The sequence below is a fragment of the Lepisma saccharinum genome, chromosome 1, assembly GCF_977018435.1.
Source record: "Lepisma saccharinum chromosome 1, izLepSacc3.1, whole genome shotgun sequence".
NCBI classification, from domain to species: domain Eukaryota; kingdom Metazoa; phylum Arthropoda; class Insecta; order Zygentoma; family Lepismatidae; genus Lepisma; species Lepisma saccharinum.
Window position 1 is genome coordinate 38,782,546 of NC_139229.1, and position 19,421 is coordinate 38,801,966.

General features: G+C 38.6%; 1 protein-coding gene across 2 annotated transcripts in view; it reads right to left on the bottom strand.

The window, feature by feature from the left end:
* Nucleotides 1-383: 383 nt before the first annotated feature.
* LOC145994745 (atrial natriuretic peptide-converting enzyme) overlaps nucleotides 384-19,421 on the bottom strand; it is a 119,158-nt gene continuing 100,120 nt past the window's right edge. For both annotated transcript variants that reach the window (XM_083130967.1, XM_083130976.1), the window contains 10 exons: nucleotides 18,349-18,512; nucleotides 17,241-17,463; nucleotides 15,695-15,915; nucleotides 13,718-13,924; nucleotides 8,964-9,156; nucleotides 7,960-8,105; nucleotides 6,383-6,548; nucleotides 4,457-4,701; nucleotides 2,640-2,758; nucleotides 384-1,715 (listed from right to left, as the gene is read on the bottom strand). In XM_083130967.1, coding sequence (XP_082987093.1) covers nucleotides 1,533-1,715; nucleotides 2,640-2,758; nucleotides 4,457-4,701; nucleotides 6,383-6,548; nucleotides 7,960-8,105; nucleotides 8,964-9,156; nucleotides 13,718-13,924; nucleotides 15,695-15,915; nucleotides 17,241-17,463; nucleotides 18,349-18,512 — 1,867 coding nt within the window. In that variant the 3' untranslated portion in view covers nucleotides 384-1,532. The remainder of the gene's footprint in view (nucleotides 1,716-2,639; nucleotides 2,759-4,456; nucleotides 4,702-6,382; nucleotides 6,549-7,959; nucleotides 8,106-8,963; nucleotides 9,157-13,717; nucleotides 13,925-15,694; nucleotides 15,916-17,240; nucleotides 17,464-18,348; nucleotides 18,513-19,421) is intronic.

Consider the following 19,421-nt stretch of genomic DNA (forward strand, 5'->3'; position numbering starts at 1 on the left):
TTTGATACCCTTATGTAATCAAGAATTCTATATTTCTCTTGTTTACCCTTTTTCCAGGCACGTAGTCAGGGAAGGGCTCTGTGGGCTGAAGCCCCCCCCCCCCCGCAAATTCTACAAATATCTAATTTAAATAATGTATAGTAGTAATAAAGTTTACTTCCTTAGTAAGATTTTAAACATGTAGTATAATAAGTTGTAATATACTGGAAAATTCATGTTCAGGGCTTCTACTCCCCCCACACACACTTTTTTGCCTTTACATGGTGGCTACTGATAAGGGATAAGCGGGCCTGCCTTTTTCCAAAATCATATTTCTTTACCAATGATAAAGTAAAGTAACGGAATTTTCCCAATAAGGTCAGAAATGCTTCACAAAGCACACAAAAATAACAATATTTTATTTACCTAAGTTCATATATAATTACAAAACAGTCAAAATCAACATACAATATACACAATATAAAAAATATGAATCACTCGAACATATTTTCATTCAAAATATTGATAAGAAAATTACATGTTTAGGCACATCGTGGTATACTATGAAATATCTATTATATTCAAAACTTTTTCGATGTAACTCAAGACTGCTCAAAACGAGTCTATAATTTATAAATATGACCGCTTGGCCTTAGCAGTAATTAAATTCTTATGGCTCATTTGTATTCAGAATCAATTCTCGCTTTGTTCAAAATGTTAAACAAATACAAATTAACATTTCTATTAATCAGCATTTGTACCATTGTGTAAACTTAAGACAAAATTAGAATTTGTTCTCCTTTCCCATCAAGATGGAAAAAATGGTTGAGTACATTAAGTAATGCTGATTATTACATAATTTATTAATTGAAAATGCACTAAGCGACTTTAAAACCATTTCTATTAAAGTTGCATATGTAAAATATTTGGACAAATTATCACAAGATTTGGAATAATGATAAATTAATCTAGCTGATTGGTTTAATTTATTACCGATTAAGTATGAATAATAACTTGTTATAATGTGCTTACTTGTACTTGAAATAATTTGAATTGGTATTTCCAACTCTACCAGAAATATTGAGCAAACTGTAGCCTGATTTCTAATCTTAACAAAACGAAGTGTCATGGTCCAATAAATTAAGAAAGCAGTATTTGTACGGAAATATTACAATTTTCACTTCCATACAAAGTAAAATACACGAGAAGTCAAGACAATCATATACGGTGCAACTCTATGAATATCTTTTTAGGAAACTTTATAGAACTGTTTCAGCAGCATTTCTTACAGGTATGGTGTCAAAATTGATACCTATGACGATGGACTTCAATATGACGAAAACAAAATCTTGGAAGATTAAAACATCCGCATATGGTCAACAACATTTTTTGTTTCTGTTCTGGAAACTATCTCATTTATAAGTCACTGTTCATATTCTCACAACGATGTAATTCTGAAGGTTAGGTTCTTTCGCTCTACTAAATCACTAATCGCATAAGCCGAGTGACCACGTTCGCTAGGAAACAATCTCAGAACCTCTGGGGTTAACATTTCACTGGATGGATCGCATTGTCTTATGAATCCATTCCACATTGGACGCCATTTTGTCGTAGAGTCGTGGCCTTTCCGTTCCTGCTTTGGCACAAGCTATTCTCCAGTTGCTCACTCCAGCCAGAATCCATCTCTTCCCTCCTGGAGGAAGGCAAAGCATTGGGCTTCCAGCGAATTCTTCTTCCTGAGATAAATAAACGAAAAAATAAAATGAGTAACACAGAGTCGGCCCTAGGTAGGAGCAGCTCGGGCCCCGCACTTTGGAGGAGGGAGGGTAGATAAAAAATAATTGTGTAGTTTCTTAAGAGTTTGTAGGATGCTAGTGCTTCCAATTAGGCAAGTAATTTGATTTTTGTTTTGACATGCTTAAAAATAAATATCCAAAATTACTAAAGTAATATTTGAAACAAATAACAATTTTTATAATCGTGTTCAAATATTTCAATAAAATAGTTAATGTATGAAGAAATGTAAATTTACACCTGCACACGTTTCTGCAAGTCCGCTTGAATTCCTCAGTGTAAATTTCCCGTAATTTCATACCATACATTGAGGGAGATGCTAAAAATAGCAATTACAATGCAATGATGAATGAATAACTTCCTTTTGAGGGAGGAACTGACTGTTTACTGCTCTCCTACTATGTTCATTTAAGATTTATTGTTGGTTTGAGGGAAAAAGGGGTGGGCACTCGCCCCAGTGATTTATATACACACACCCAATATTCATCAACACCTCCTAAATTTTTTACAAAATAACAATTTATGGTAATTTTGGCTCTAAATATATCCTTTCACCCGCCTGAACACGAATTTACACCCCCCCAAATGGAAAATTTTGAAACCCCTGACTCGTTCCCCTACTTCTTCGGCGCTCTTTGTACCTACAGCAACGTCCCCACTAAAAAGTGAGAGGCTAAGTAAAAAGGGGGCAGTCGAATTTATTATGCATGAAAAATGACAGACAAATAGCAAGTTCGTTAAGAATTTAGTCCAATATCCAAACAAATATGCCTGCGCACATCCTGAAGTAGAACTCCAGTTCAAATGCTATTTCTCGAAGCACTGAAACTGTTTTCGAAAAGATATTCAATCTGTGGTAAACGTACCGTGCATTGATCCGTGATTTCCTCTGGTTCCGTGCAGACACTGTTCACGGTGGTAATGCTGACATTTTCGCATTGTTCCATGGAACTGAGTTGTAGTTTTACCTGTTGCAACTGGTCTCCTAGAAGAGATAAGATAGTAAGTAATTGAAAGAACCAATCCCCAAAGACAAACATTGCATGGCATGAACGTATCTTGGGGCCTAACTTGGGGGAAATAAATTACTGCCGGTATGCAAATGAGCGAGTACATTGCTGACCATTGCGTAGCTGTGCGATCAGCTGCAATAAATGGGTGCGAATATTAAAAATTTACTGCCGGTATCCTGTTTGGCATCTTAATTTACTAACGGTATGTCATACCAGCTCATACCGGCCCAATTCGATCACTGGGGGGAATCGAAGTTGAGACTTAACCCTTGGGATTTAACTTTGGGAGGGCAGAATCAAACTTGATAAGTTTTCCATCACATAAAAATAGCGTCCAAAAACTATTTTGCTAAATAGTTGCGCAATCATAAAAGAAATATTCTTCAATGCTTTGCTCCTCATATCTCAGAAGGTTAACAAAAATATCCTTAACTTAACTTTTAAATTTAGTAACCAGAAAATTTTGGGGGTGGGGTCAAGTGCTCCCCCTTGTCCCGCCAAATGACGCCTATGTTCCATGTCAACTGAACAGGATTTTGACAAGGTGGGGATCGTGACGTTTAAATTTCACTCGGTCCAATGTTAGGTCGTGTTTGTTTAAACTTGTTTTGTCAACAAAAAACAATAAATTGGTGCCAAGAACACTGGCGGCGATTAGAAGGGCATGGGAGGCAGTTGCCCCCCCCCCTTTTTGCGCCACACGTGGCCTTTTAATGCTAAGCCTTGTCTACCAAGATTGTCCTTGCCCCCTTCTCTACTTGGCACACGAATAGAATCAATACCAATCAACATCAACATGTTACAACAAATGTATTGTGGGAATCCCGACGACCTACTTTCCTCATCTGTATTTTTCTGCAAGTGTTAGATGAGTAGGAACTTTGATTTTTCGCAAATGCAATAACACCGAAAGATATTAATTAATTATTGCAAGACACGTTTTTCATTCATTCGAAATTGCAAAATAACACGAATTTGGCATAAAATGCAAATTGTGACCTTTCTCGCGAATTTCAACACATTTTGTGCTTAAAAACGAAAAATACCGCGAAAACGAGAAATTTCTTGTGTTCTAGGCTTAATAAAAATAATATACAGCATTTACGCGTGTCGTGCAGGTTTTCCAAAATGTTATCTCCCACAAAAGTTATGGTGCATGTTATAAATGGAAAAATTGCGACATGTACACGAAACCACATGTTGGTTGGACGTTTCAATGGGTTTTCGCCTTCTAACTAGTGTTGCCCACGGGAAGAGACGGGACAGGCTTTTAAAAATTCGAGACGAGACGAGATTGATCATGTGTCCCGAGACAAACGAATATTTTCGAGACGAGACAGCATTTCACAGCATTTCTACGAGACGAGACAGGCCAAAGTCTCGTCTCGTGGGCAACACTACTTCTAACGGAATATTTTCCATCACCGAGACGGAATCACCGGTGGGATTCTGGCGGGAGATCGAGTCCTCGGCTACCGCCACACGGGAGCAGTAACACCAGTATTTGTTGTCGCCTGAGAAATGGAAAATAACTTCCCCAGAAATCATATCCAAGGTATGAATCACGAACATGTGTAGGCCATGTGTCTTATAAATTAAAATACTAGTTTAATATCATAATAAAGGTGTAATAATAATAATAATAATAATAATAATAATAATGAACTTACTGTTAACTCCCCATCCAAGAGTATAGCACAAAGATTTGTTGCTGAATACATTTTCGTCCTTGGGCAGACAGACTGGCCTCACGTAGTCAGAAAATTCTACCGGCTGCTCAAGTTTCACCATGACGACAGTGCTACCCTCCACGGGGGATTTCACCATTCCAACAATCCTCCTCTCCTGTTGCCATGGGGATGAACCAGTGAGTCTCACGCTTGCAAATTTGGCCACCCACTTGGCCTTAGGCTGCCTGGAAAGCAAATGAATGTTGAGTTAAAATGTTTGAGTGTGTCGGCAAGTATGGCCATCTTGCACCCTTCAATGCCTACGAGCAAAAATCCTCCTACCTAAAATCCTTACCTCAAAGTTAAAACAGGGATATAAAGAGCCCATTGAGAAATTGATTGATTGATTTGGCTCATTTTCCTTCGCTTTATGCAACTTTTGGCTAATCGCGAAGATCATGATGAGTGATGTAACCATGAAATCGATGAAGGGACACTCGCAAAGAACACCCACGTCTAGGCCGCGATTCGAACCCGGGACCCCTGAAGTCGTAGCATGCACTGCTCCGCCACGGAGGTTGGTCCCTTGAGAAAAGTTATAAGTACAAGGTTGTAGAGGATGTACAAACAGATTAGGATTGATTTGGTGTTTTAAGTCCACTTTATGCACAGTAAGGCTAATCGGGACTGGACCTACACTTTAAAGTGGGATCCGTACCACTATGTGTCTCCACAGGGTATCGAACCCGGGACCCCTTGATTACCAGGCGACGACGCTAGCACTGCGCCATCGGGGAGGCAGAGGGTAAGGAGAGACTAAAAATATAAGAATATGCGGAACATTTAACATTACAGACACAACACATTGGAGAGTCCAGCTCCTGCAGAAAGTGACCATGGGTGAGACGGCTGTGTCCAATACGGAGCCGAGTTAAAATGACTGCTTCTCGACGGGAGGGACGGTATAACGAAAGCAATTTGAAGCTCTCGTCAACTAATAGCTAGTAGTTTAATACAGAGGTATATTCTACGTATATGCTCGACAATATACTGACTAATATTAAATTGATATCAGTTTTACAAAATTCCAAGTGAGAAACATTCTCCTCTACTGGTAACATCATGGAGTTGTGATACTCTATGTTGCCCTATGTTGAAAATTCAGTTCTACACAAGGAACATTTTTCATGCCCAGTAATTTCGCAATTAGACGGAAGCATTTCGTTAACATAAATGCTACGTAAATGCTTTTAAAAATTTTACATTTTTTTTTTAGCGGACAATAATACTTTATACGGAAACATTTCATGTAACATTCCTATTATCATTTGTTAATTGCGATGCGAAGCGTGCAGAGAACAACATTAAGTTAACATACACAGCACAAAAGTCGTACCGACTTATGCGTATTCCTTTAATAGTTAATAAATTTAAAGAGGATGTGATTTAAAAGAGGAGCGGCGCCATTGATTTGTGTATAAAACATTGGTTTCACCTCACTCGGCGGCATGCACTTGTTAAATACGCAGAGCTCGCTTTGGTTATGTTACGCGAGGTGCTGAGAAAATTAGAACCGATTCTATCCGTGAAATATGGCAAAGGAGGTTTGTAGCCATTGCCAACCCCTCCGACTGGGCACGCCACAACATTTTGCCTTACGAATGCTTCATGTGTAGAAATTAAACATTACCAGTATAAATAAATGCTTTCTGCTTGGAATTTCGCAGGATGATTGATATCACTTTAAGGTTAGTAAATAATGATGAATGAATAATAATGACTGACATGTTCTCTTTTTTTTCATACAGCATGTCGAGCAAGATCACTAATTAAATTATACCAAAGTAACCTAACTTCAGTTATTCAGTTATTTATACGAGATCCACGCTTTTTTATTTTTTTAAGTATTTACTCTTGACTCCTTACCCCTGAAAGCAAGAAGCTGTTGTCATCAACCACTCTGAAGAAATTAGAGTTGCGTCACAAACATGGACACTGTCTTTGAACAAAGCTGCATGCCACGGCCAATCTCCATGCATCGACACTCCTGCTTCTATCTTGTGAGGCGCTTTGAAAGGTTGGGTTCCACATTCTACATGAAAACACAGATGTATTTAAATGATTAATAATTATGTCTCTATATTATTTCGATGTAATATATATACAATTTAATATACAATATAATTTCAATACAAAAAGTACATAATACACGATTCTAGCATATCTCGTCATTTAAGTCTCAGAGTTGCCAGGTTGTCAAGTGTAACGGATTAGACTTAGCTAGTTTAGGGAATAACTTAAAAATACTCTATGTATACGCTTTGGTGAATATATTGTAAGCAATTTGAAATAGTGTCTTGTACTTTCAAATGTCTCAAGAACTGAGCTACGCACCCCATGTAACGTCTCTATCTCCCCAAGAGCGTTACACAAGTTAAAAATAAAGGACAAACTGGCAATCACGAATAAAAAATAAGGAACAAAATTAGAAAAGCACAGGATAATAACCTTAATAAACATTTACACTCAACTTTTCATCTTCAGAACTTTTCCTTCTTATGAAAAATACTAATAGATGCAATATATATATATATCTTGTTATTCTTATGCTCCCGAGTATGGCGCGTCGAACATGTGCAATTGAATTTTTTTGGTGCAGTATTTGTAATCTGCTTTATATTTTTATTACCACTGTCCTTCAACAACTGGAAATTTTCTTCCTCTAACCATGGCTTGCGAAGAATAAACAGTCGTTTCGTCTTCACGTTTACCACTCATCTTGAAACACATTGAACAGAACTTACATCAGCACATACGCAACATACTCGTTGGAAAGGTGGAAAGGAAGTAGAAAGAGTGCAAAGGAGTGGAATTGAGGAACACCACAAACAGGAGGGGAATTGAGGAACACCTGGCAACCTTGAACAGCCTAGAAATATACCCTGTCTCATACTATATATCTGGAGCAAGGTTGCGCATAGAGTCAAGAGACGTGGGCAGAACGAAGCAGTATACGCTGCTGCAAATGCTGGTAACTGATGTTGCAATACCGTTACCTCTCACATGTTCATTGGTGGAGCCGTCTCGCGTCACTACTTGCGCAGAGACTTGTTTTCGTTCGCCTGCTCCAGAGATAACTGAGACAGGGTATAGTTTGGAGATATCGTGCGAGAGGACGCTCCCCGCAGCACGGACAGACAGATTGAAAGATCGACTCTTGATCTCGCTACCTGAAAGTTCCTGGTTCGAATCTCAGCATGGGCATGGGTGTTCCTTTTTTTTAACTGTCCTTTCATCAAATCACCATTTTATCCTCGTTGTCGTGAATCGTGATAAGCAAATAAAAAACGGCAGACGTGTATTGTGAAACGTCCTGGACATTTCACCGCTAAATTAACATTTATTTATTTCTTATAATGAGTACAGTGAGTAAGGTCCTACAGAGTAGATCTGAAAGGTGAACCGTACCAAAAACTAAAATTTAGCCTCTATGCAATACGTACCAAGGTCCGAGCAAGAAACATACAATACTTCTTTTTTCGGACAAGGAGCTCGAACGAACGTGATTTCTGGGGCGGAGGGGTCTTCCATGTGCACGTAGCTGACTTCTGGTTCATCGTCCTTTCGTAGTTTCACAACGTTCACTTTCCTAAAATAAAGAACAACATTGAGACTCACGAGTTAAGTAATAGTTTCTAGTTCATGATTAGCTGTGTTTCAAGGTCAAGCAGCTGTATATAACCTGTGCCTTAACCAGGGGGTGGAAGATAATCCAACTATTTACGGGGTGACGTGTGGTCAGCACGACGAACCCCAGTTGTTGTAGGTCTCCTTGACCGGATAACGCTACTCATTCGTAGCTCCCCAATTTCCCATCGAGAGTGGGTGGCCAACGGTCCCATACACAGGCCCAAATATCGGGAGAAAAGTTGTTACGCTTCCCCCTGGAGATTCGAAGCCAAAACTTCCCGCCTTTGACCACACGACCACGGATCAGCCTTGTATATGTATAAAAATAAAACTACAAACGACCAGTGTAAAAGTTTCTTTTATCTTAAGGCCATCTTATACCCTTGTCAAGATTTTAGTTTTTCCTTGTCAAGCCTGTGTAAGCTTATGGGGTAACTTTGGTCACGAATATCTGAGGAACAAGTCAACAGATAATTTTCAAATGTTATCTGAGCACTGAGAAAAGGTGTTTCTAGAGAATCACTTGCTTAATATTTTTTAATTTACTGCATCAAAGTTCAAAAAATTAATTAATTTTCCTCTGAAAAAATTCATAAATTCAGTGTTCGAATTGAAGAGAGGAAGCCAGTTTCCAACTGGGGCAAGAACATTTTCTCCCCTCTGAAAGTATATGTACTATCATACTTGAAATTAAAGATAAATATTTTAGAGTACCCAAGGAAAGTTCCCTGGAGCCGATTTGTTACTCAGGTGTAAAGGTGTGTATTCTAAAGCAAGTCCTCGAAACGACCAATGCGTCAACACACACACTACTTACTTGTAGGAAAGCAGATCACAAAGCGAGGCGCCTATAGTCTGCAGTACGGTGTCCCTATTGGGCTCAGGCACTGTCGAGTTGAGATTCTCTGTACACAGTTTTCCAGTGTGTCCTTTTTCATTGAAGACAACGTAGCCTTCATTGTAATACTGATGGACGTAACTGGCGGCTTCTAAGCTGGGCGCTACAGTCACTGGAATTAAATCAAATAATTATAGAAGAAAATATGAAATACAAAGACACAGTACATAAATACTATAAGTAAAGGTAAAGGTGAAAAATTATGCAATAGAATTTTGGGGGAATTCACCGGCAAGTTTAGAAGCATTTAGAAAACAAAAGCAAGCGATTAGGATTATTGCAGGAAGACTAGGGAATCGTGCAAAACGTTGTTTAAAAAATATGAAGTATTAAAGCTCCCTTCACTGAAATTACATTATATGCGATAAAAAATATTATGCCACGAAGCTCAATAGAACATTCATATAACACTCGAAATAAACATCTTCTAAAGCCCTACCTCACCAGGCTAAGTTCAAGAAGGACCCGAATAGATGGCAATTAAAATATTCAATAACCTATCAAACGATATAAGATCAGAAAATATAACAAGGTTCAAAAACAAATTGAAAAAAACTACTATTAAATATGGAATATTATAGTGTCGTTGAATATGGTTTATATGGAGTAAATAAATTCAAATTCAAATTTGATTTCTTTCTCCAGTTATTCCTTACCTTATCCTCTGTAATGTAAGGCATGTGTAATACGATATCGACGTGTTCGAAATCTCATCTTGAGATTGACGTACGATAGACATTACGATTTGCCACAATTTTAAAAGTTACCGCTTGCGATGGAAAATTCAATGCTATCGCTGACCGATTTGTTTGGACTCAATCTTTGTTCAGTTGTCTGCTCGTGAAGTCACCACTAATGTTTTCAATTGTGTTTCCAAACCAATATTTGAAAGTCTTATTTTTCTTGGTATTCCATTTCTCCTGCATTTCTTTTTTCAAATAAAGCCATTTACAGAAACGCTTGAGAACAGAAGAGGAATTTTGAAACTTTTTTACCTGCAGCGTGCGGAAGAATTAAAGCGCTCGACCACGCCACCTCGCATGATCGGCGAAGCGTCTAAGCAGCGCTTCCGTCCATCTGAGCGACACCTGCTTAGGGCTTCAATATAAAGGGATTTTAATTACATTCTTGGAACGGAAATTGACGTCATTCTGCCACAACTGACCTGAGAACTCGGGACGCCCTGAAAAGTATAACACATCACAATTCCTTAAGAATGGTAACAGACGGGTCTCGTTTTGCTTCTGGCTCCATGCTGTGCAATCCATCTTGAACTCTTCTTCCCAGATCGTGTAGAACAGTGGTTCTCAACCATCATCAGACCGATACTGGTGTAATCATAAAGAGTAACAGTTCGAGTGTGTCTAGGCTAGTTGGCAAATATAAAATAGGTCGAATAGATGACTAAGTTGCTCTATTTCACGTCTTGCTTCTGCAACTTTTGGCTAAGCGCGAAGATAAGGATGAGTGATGATATGAGCGAAATTGATGAAGAGATTTTCGCAAAGAACAACCATGTCCAGGCCTGGATTCAAACCCGGGACTAGTAGCGCTCTGTCCTAAGCACTTACCTTTGAATGGTGCTGCTTGTGTTCATGTATCCTCTTCACTAGAGGGGTTTCAGATTTTCCTATGTAAGCTCGCTTGCATTCACATGGTATGTTGTATAAGCAGTTTTGCTAGCTTGTATGGTTTGGTGTTTGATAGTATGCTTCTTAGTGTCATCTTACTACTGAACACTAGACAATGGGTAATGTCCAACTAACATTGCATGTTAATAAGAAACCACTGTCATAGGCGTGCGCACGGGTGTGCCAGCGTGCCTGGGCAACCCCTTATGTGTCGTGAAAAATACGTAAATATGTAGATGCTACCATAAAAATAATGAAAATAATATCCGTGTTTAAAATAGTAAGGAATTTCGCTCTCCATCTATCTCTCCAAAACAGTGTGATATTATTTACTACAATCAGTAATTGCGTAGTAAAAAATATGTTTTTCACTTTATAAATTCCACTGGACTCCTCCACAAATCTGCCCGCACTTAAGTTGATATAACACATGGTATTAACTATCAAGTGACCAGGTACAATGTTATTTTTTTAGAAAGTAATACGCATTAGAAAACGTGTACAAACTGAACCTACAGATTTTTTTAATGAGAGAGATTCAGCTGATACGTATTACGTGTGAAGATATAGCCTTGTATTGTACTACATTTGCTAGAGCTGATTATTCTGTACGAATATAAATTTCAAATTGTTTACTTACATTATTTAAATAATATAAGTATTGCCACCATGGTAGGAAAACCTGTGCTATAGTGATGACTAGGGCTAGGACTTTTATGACCTAAAAATCATCAAAATATGCAAAATAAAATATGCTCTTATGACCTAAAATTGTACAAAATATGCACTATCATTTGAAAAATATACCCTTATAACTGGACTGTTTCAAACATGAATATCTAAATGCTGAGATATTTTCACATTCGTACTACTTTTAGTTCACTTTATGGGCCCTGAGTTGCAATCCACAATGCAATCTTTCTGTAAATTTTCAAATGAAAATGAAAAAGATTTTGCTGCAGTAAAAAAAAAAAAATACCCTCGAGTGAACTTGGGAGTAAGAATGAATCCACTTAGAAAATGACTGTATATTTCTTGAAAAAGCAAAAATATGCTGAATATGACCGAAAATCCATGAAAATATGCTCTATCACTCAGAAATGGCTAAATATCCCAAAATATGCCCTTAAGAAGCACCTTAATATAATTAGTTTGTTCATAATATGAATTTCTATATATTTAGGGAACACATCACCCTTACCAAAAATAAATATGCTAAGTCATGAAAATCCTAGTCCTAGTGATGACTAATACTCAGACTATAATGTTAAAATTTCATCTTCACATACGTAAAGAGTTTTTGTGAAAAAATAACATGAATATACTACAATTAGGGGGAGATTGTCCAGATAGCAATTGAGACTACCCAAATAAATTAGGCTGCATACGCCACGAATACGACCATTGTCACTAGCATTCAGAGAATTAGTATAGGTTGCTGACAGGGTGGATACAAATCATGAATTTTATTAAAAAAAAATTAAAGAAAACACGCTTTAAATTGCTTGTATGGTTTTTGGCACCATACATATAGATATATGATATTTTATAGGGTAGACTGCCATGTAAAATATTTGAACAATTTGATTAAAACAGATACTTTGTTTGGTAAATATACATTTTTCTATTTCTGATACTGCATATATTTGAACCTACTGGAAAATATTTGGACATAAGGATCTTATTTCAAATACTCTCAATTTATTTTTTCAAGAGGAACATAAATTGAGAGTATTTGAAAATAAGATCCTTAGGTTTGATTGACTGATTGATTTGTTGTTTTAAGTCCACTTTATGCACAGTAAGGCTAATTGGGACTGGACCTACAGTTTAAAGTGGGATCCGAAACACTTGTGCCTCCACCGGGTATCGAACCCGGGGCCCCTTGATTACAATGCGACGACGCTACCACTGCGCCATCGGGGAGGCCCTAAGATCCTTAGGAAAATATTTGGACCTAAAAGGGATGAGGAGACAGGTGAGTGGAGAAGGTTACATAATTTAGAACTACATAATTTGTAATCATGTCCAGATATTATTAGAATAATTAAATCAAGAAGACTTAGGTGGGCAGGCCATGTGGCACGAATGGGAGAAGAAAGAGGAGTTTACAGGATTCTTGTTGGGAAACCTGATGGTAAGAGACCTGTAGGAAGGCCAAGACGAAGATGGAGGGACAACGTTGAGATGGACCTAAAGCAAATCGGTAGGGATGGAAAAGAGTATATAAATCTTGCTCAGGATAGGGACGGATGGAAGGCCTGTGTTGCTGCAGCCATGAACCTTCGGGTTTAAGAAGGCTGGAGAGTTAGTTAGTTGGTAAGTATACATTTATCTATTTCTGATACTGCATATATTTGAACCTACTACGGAAATGTTTGTTAAATGTGTTAATGCAACTATAAAAACTTCAGTAACTTTTATTCTGGTGAAAATGAAATATTCTGGATATACTATATAATTGTAACTTTAAATATTTTCTACCGTTTTTGTAACTGAATTTTGCAATTCTTTTAATGCTAGTTTACAAACTATATGCTGCCATGTTTATTTACAGTTTAATAATAATGACACTATTTACGGTTTAACATGATTAGTATTTTGTATATTATTGTACACAAAGTTTGCTATTTTTCTTATAAAAATTATTGAATTTTAAAATGAAGATAAATTTAAGTGTGTTTACAGTACACATAGGCCTATTACTTTCCTTTCGTATGAGCTCCACCCCATCAGAACATATATTTTGTTCCTTTCTTAGAGCCTAATTAACACAATTAAATGATTACGAGATTAATGTACTTTCGCCGAAAGTGATTCTGGTATCTACAAAATCATTATGCACATTATTCTATAAATTATTTGTTTAAAGTTATCTAAATCAGTATTTTTTTTTAAAAATCACCTCATTTAAATTGCAATTTAAATCAACCTGGTTTAAATCAATCCACCTTGATTGCTAATATCATTTTCTTAAGTTATACATGAAAGTGGCATTTTGGGTTGCTCAAAGAATAGAGAAGCAAATCGCGATCTACTTACAGCATCCCCTCTCGTCGCTGGAGTTGGGGCAGTCGGGGATCCCGTCGCACTTCTTGTAGGCGGGGATGCAGACCTTCCCGGCCCCGCAGTGGATGAAACCGTCGGGGCAGTAGTCGCAGCCGCTCTCGTCGGAGAAGTCAGGGCAGTCGACCATTCCGTCGCACACCCGGGACACCAACCCACGGGCCTGGAGCTCCTCGACGCAACCTAGAAGGAGGCGATATTAGGGTATACTTATGCATTAAATAATATGCAGCTGAGTTGAGATCAAAAGTGGCGGCAACAGGACAGGAGGAATTGGCGTTGTGTAGCACCATCTTTGCTATCTTGTTAAACCCTTTGCATGGAGGCCTTTAACACTCGATTAGGCGCTGCGTAAAATCCATTAGGGTTGTTACACCACATTTGGTGGCAGCTCAGCTGAATAGTGTAGCAAGAAAGACAAATTCGTTTTCGAAAAACCGCTATGATATTGCAAATTCTGAAAAGTTACATCTGCTTAGAATTTCATCTACAGCATTCACGTGAATATTCGCATACTTTGCTTTCGCTTTTGTCTAGATACCTGTTTTAGAGAAGCGGCCCCGGCGCCCACCCAGCGTCGAATAACATGGGTACCTGGGGGAAACCCTGGGGGGTAAAGGCGGTCAGGGACGTGATGCTGATCACATCACCCCCACTCACGACCGGATCAAGAAAGTGAGGGGCGTTACCCCCACACCCCCTATACGCCTTCATGGCGTGGTGCTATGCACAGGGGAGCACTTTACCTTTTTTTACCTGTTTTAGAGAGTATGCTTACTTTTGACACGAAACTATTTGCATGACAATTGGCAATGTAGTCGAGTTTGTTCACTTTTGTTCACAGTAAGGTTAACCGGGACTCATTGATTACAAAGCGCCAACGCCCAATTGCAAAACATACGTACACACGATACGATATATAGAGTAAACTCCGCTTATAACGAATCCCTATACGGAAACGGATTCAGTTAATCTGTTCACTATATCCGAAGTTCACTAAAACCGAAATGCCTTCCCTTAAGCCGAACTGAGATTTGTAGTGGCAAAGGACTAAAGGTTCAAAGTCAAAAGTAGTTTGATTGGCATTGAATCTATCAATGAAACAAAATATCAATATCAATACAAAATTAAACATTTTTTTTTCAGAACAACTTCCTCCAGTTTCATTTGAGTCCCTTTGCATGCTACCAAAATAAAAACAAGCAGGAAAGTAGTTTCTTTATCTTCAAGTTAATATAACAAGGCTTGTCTGAAGTCCTGTCTGTAATTTGGTTCACTATAGTCGACTATTCACAACTGTTCATTGCGTGTATGGGTGTGTGTGGGTGTGTGTCTTCGTGTAATATCAAAGTATTAGAATTCACATACACATGTAGGTAGCAGTATAACCAAACTGCTTTCTCAAATATTCGTGTATAACATTATATAAAATGAACAAATCTCACAAATTATTGCATAACTATTGGGAAAATACGTTCTAAGTTTATTTACTGCTTCTTTCTTTATTGAACCTACCACTTCCAAGTAAAAATATGTTATGTGGGTTGCTCTCTACTCCGTCACACGGTAAGAAATGCAAAGATTGCAACACTACATGACGAAGAGGGAAGTCGGCGCATGTCTGTAGGTACTAGATCTCAATTTTTTGTGCGAAGCGAGTCCGAAAGCCCTCTGATCCAAGCCATAAGAGCCTTTCTGCTTTCTCTACTCGCCGCTGAAAACAGCGGCACTAGGTAGTTCACTTTGAAAGGTTGCTCATGGGAACCTTATTCGAACAGCAACTCTGAAACACTGAAGTAAGGAAGTAAATGGAAGGTGATATGGCCCGGAAACATTTGATGTTTTGAGGAAATGGTGTTGAATGAATACATATAATAAAAATTATTTGCATTACACATTTCAAGAATTTAAACAGGGTGCTACAAAAGAAACTGGTAATTTCCCGTTTCCTACCTGGCTTCGAAATGCAGGAACCCTTTCCTTGGTAAACGGGGAACCTTGAACAGTCCAGCTTGCTCCGGAACCGCTCCGGCAGCCTGTTCTTGCAGTTGGCCCGGAACTCCCTACAGAAGTTTCGACACGGAAGCACCATTTGGTCCCTGACGCAAGACGGCTGAAGGAGCTGACAGACGATTTCGTACGCCAGAGGGTAACACTCGGCATCAACCAGTTCTCTGCATAAGACAATTATTTTAAGCTTGTTAATTTCCTTCCTGTTGGTAAGAATTTTAATGGACGGAAAGAGGATCTGTTAATGAATTTAAAAGATTTCACCCCAAAAGGGGTCTACATTTAATTATAATAATATGGGTATACTAATATAGCAATACATTTGACCAAAAATATGTGTAATAGGTGTGTATATATAGTTTAGTATATTATTCATTATCTAGCTCAGGGGTTCCCAAACTTTTTCGTTTCATGACGCCCTTGCACTTGCAACGCTTAGTTAGTGTGGTTAAGTTGCTTGCCTAAAGTTAAAAACTAAACACAGAATTTAAATTCACAAGCATTGTATGTGTAAAAAGTACTAAATAAGCACATATTTGGAACAATCATATAATTCAAAGAATTTCAGTGAAAATATCGGAACATTTCGCGGCGCCCTCGTAAGCTAACCACGGCGCACCAGGATGCCGCGGCGGACACTTGGGGAACCACTGACCTAGCTTATTTCTAAGAAATACCTATATCATTTGTATTAAAAACAGATTTTCTACCAAAGATATTAATGCCAAAATAGGAAAGAAAACTACAAGATTTTTAGGATAAGGAAAAAAAAATGTTATTCCAGCTAATGAAATTAAAGTACCTGATTATTATTTTATGAATAATATATAACATACCCGTATATATTTTTATTTATCTTTTCATCGTCTTATAACTCGTAGATGCATTGATAACATTTATATCTTGTTATTTATTATCATAGATTATGCATAGATTTTCGTAGACGACTGTCAATACAAAACAATTTCACAACAAACTGTAAAGAAGTAGTTATTATTTTTATTAACAATACATGGCAACACTTTCGAGGTGGTGAGGACCCCCTGGGCGCCTTCTAAATAAGTCCTTGCAAAGAATGCTCATCGAGTTTCTAGTACAGGGTATGCACAAGTATTGCTCGGTAAACTATCAATGACAATTTTCACTCATTTATAGGGAACTGATTTTTACGCATGCTAGTGCAGAGTTTGTCAGCAATTAGTGTGACTTTTTGTGTCAATTCTTGCAGTTTTCATTGAGTAAACAAAGAGAATAAACATGGTGATGGACACTTTGTATGGTAATACTTATGCATCTCACTCTACATATGTATATTATAAGCACATACATATAAATTATGACCTTGTCAAAACCCTACTAAACGTTTTGCCACACGCACAAAGTCTGATGTTTTCGTGTAAGTTTTTCAATTTTTCACGTACAGAGCTACCAGCATTTTGTTCCTAGGCAGAACTCATGCCCACAACCGATCCCGAAGCGAAATGAATACCTGAAAGGGATGACATCCTTCATAATCTCTTCGATGGACATGTGACCCAGGGCGTTGGGGTAGCTGGTGACGTTGTAGGGCAGTCGAGAGCAGTACTCCATCTGGATGGGGGTGCAACGTCGAGGGGGCAGCGAGGTCGTCGTCGAGTAGGGTTCTCTCGATCGGATAGGAATCTCAGGGGTTGGTAACATCGGAGTGGACATCATGAACACCGTACTTCTTTCTGTAAGTAGAAAAATATATATAATTTTAAAAATGCTTCTTGCGCGTCACGGGCGTGGCTACTGTGCTAAAGTTAAATGTGAAATTGTCTTAGCCCACCCCATTCAAACAACACCAATCGTAGGCGTATCTATGGGAGGCTAGGAGGGCATTCGCCCTCAATTTTTTTTTCAGATTTATTAAAATTTACAAGTTAAGGGGCGTGAGGAGCAAAGTAATAAAATGTAAGATTTTGCAATGTAAGTTAGATTTCATATCGAAACGACACGCGACAGGCGACACGTGTCATTTGGAAGAGAACCCTCAGTAATGAATGTAGCCTTTCGAACCGAAGAGACACGACAAGCTGCAGGTTTCGTTTGTCGCTCGGGCTGGGCAGTTTTCTCAATACTGTGCATCGTGTCGCCTAGGTCTGTTGTTCACGCATGCGCGGTGAATGTTTTGCTTTAGGCTGAATCTTAGAGGGTAGAAGACAATGTCACTATAATATGCAGAAATTATGCACTATAAACTGACATTCCACGCTCAAATCGCTACTTCCACCATTGTATCAGCTGTAATTAGCGTGCTACCCAAGATGGCGGTTTTACCTCATCCCCTTCTTCTCACGGCTTCATTCTCCTCGCCTAGAATATAAGCTTGGGCTCCCTTCATACCCTTCTATTCTCTAAGGACTGAAGGGACTCGTGTCGCTTGGGTGTGAATTCTCCGTGTCGCCTGTCGCTTCGGTGTGAAAGATCTCTAATATTTTAATGGGATGCAAAACTTTTCAATTCTGCCTCCCGAAAGTTAGTTCCCAGGTTACGTCCATGACAATAACACATCAATCAATACAAGTAAAAACAAAATGAAATCATAAAGGAGGATGTTTCAACAGCCATATTACCTTGTACTTCCAAGCTGTTTGCATCAATGGTGAGGTTGTCGAAGTAAGGCGACCGGAGTTCGATGTCTCTCGTCAGCACCAGGAACAAGTCCGTGGCATCCACGTCAAGTCTACGCGCATTGAAGTGGAGGTTGAAATGCACCAGGAGATCTCGCCCTTCCGTTCTGGAATGCAAATAAATGTAATAATATAAATACACACATATACACAAATAGGTTAGGCTAGGCTAGGCTCTGCGCATGGCAACGTTCCCTGACGGCATATTGGGAATGCACAGGTAAAGTTCCACACAGTTACAATCTCGGTCATATGTAGAAATGATATCATCAGCACCACGCTTCGGCCGCCTTTAACCCCCACCGTTTCCCCCTCCCCCAATTACCCATTTATTTGAGCCTAGTTAAACCCCAGAGTCCGTTCATGCAGGAGCGTTTCCGCAAAAGTTCCGCCTGAAATCACCCACGCCGCAATCGAAGCCGGTTTTCCCGCGTGACGTTCAGACACCCTATCAAGTGGACCCCCGGCACTATATAAATGTGCACAAACACAGATTTATATTTATATATATATATATAAAATGAACACTATTCAGAAAGTATAATAGAGTGGAATGGCGATAATACTTATTTCTTTCAATATAATGTTCGTAAGTTTTATGTTTTCTCAGTTACAATAACAAGAATTCCGCCAATCAATATTTACAGCTGTTTTCACATTTAAAATTGGACAAGAGCAAAACAAACGACGAGAGAAATTTACTTTGGAATTGGCTACCACAGCGGAAAAGTTTCGTAGTGAACATCCCCTTACAAAAAAAGAACCCTTCTGCGTGCTTCACGAATACCCCAAAACTCTTATTGACCCGCCTGTGCATATACGCCTTGTCTCGCACTATCTACCTTGATCACTATCCGTTATTTTCTTTTACGTGGGAAAAAAAATCGTCGATTTTTCAGAGCGAAACCTCGACGAATCGCGTTCTGGTCCACTTAACCCAAATGAAGATTTATGAAATGTGCTTTCATCCGCCATTTCTTCTGAAATAATAATTGACTTCTCATCCTCCTCGCAAA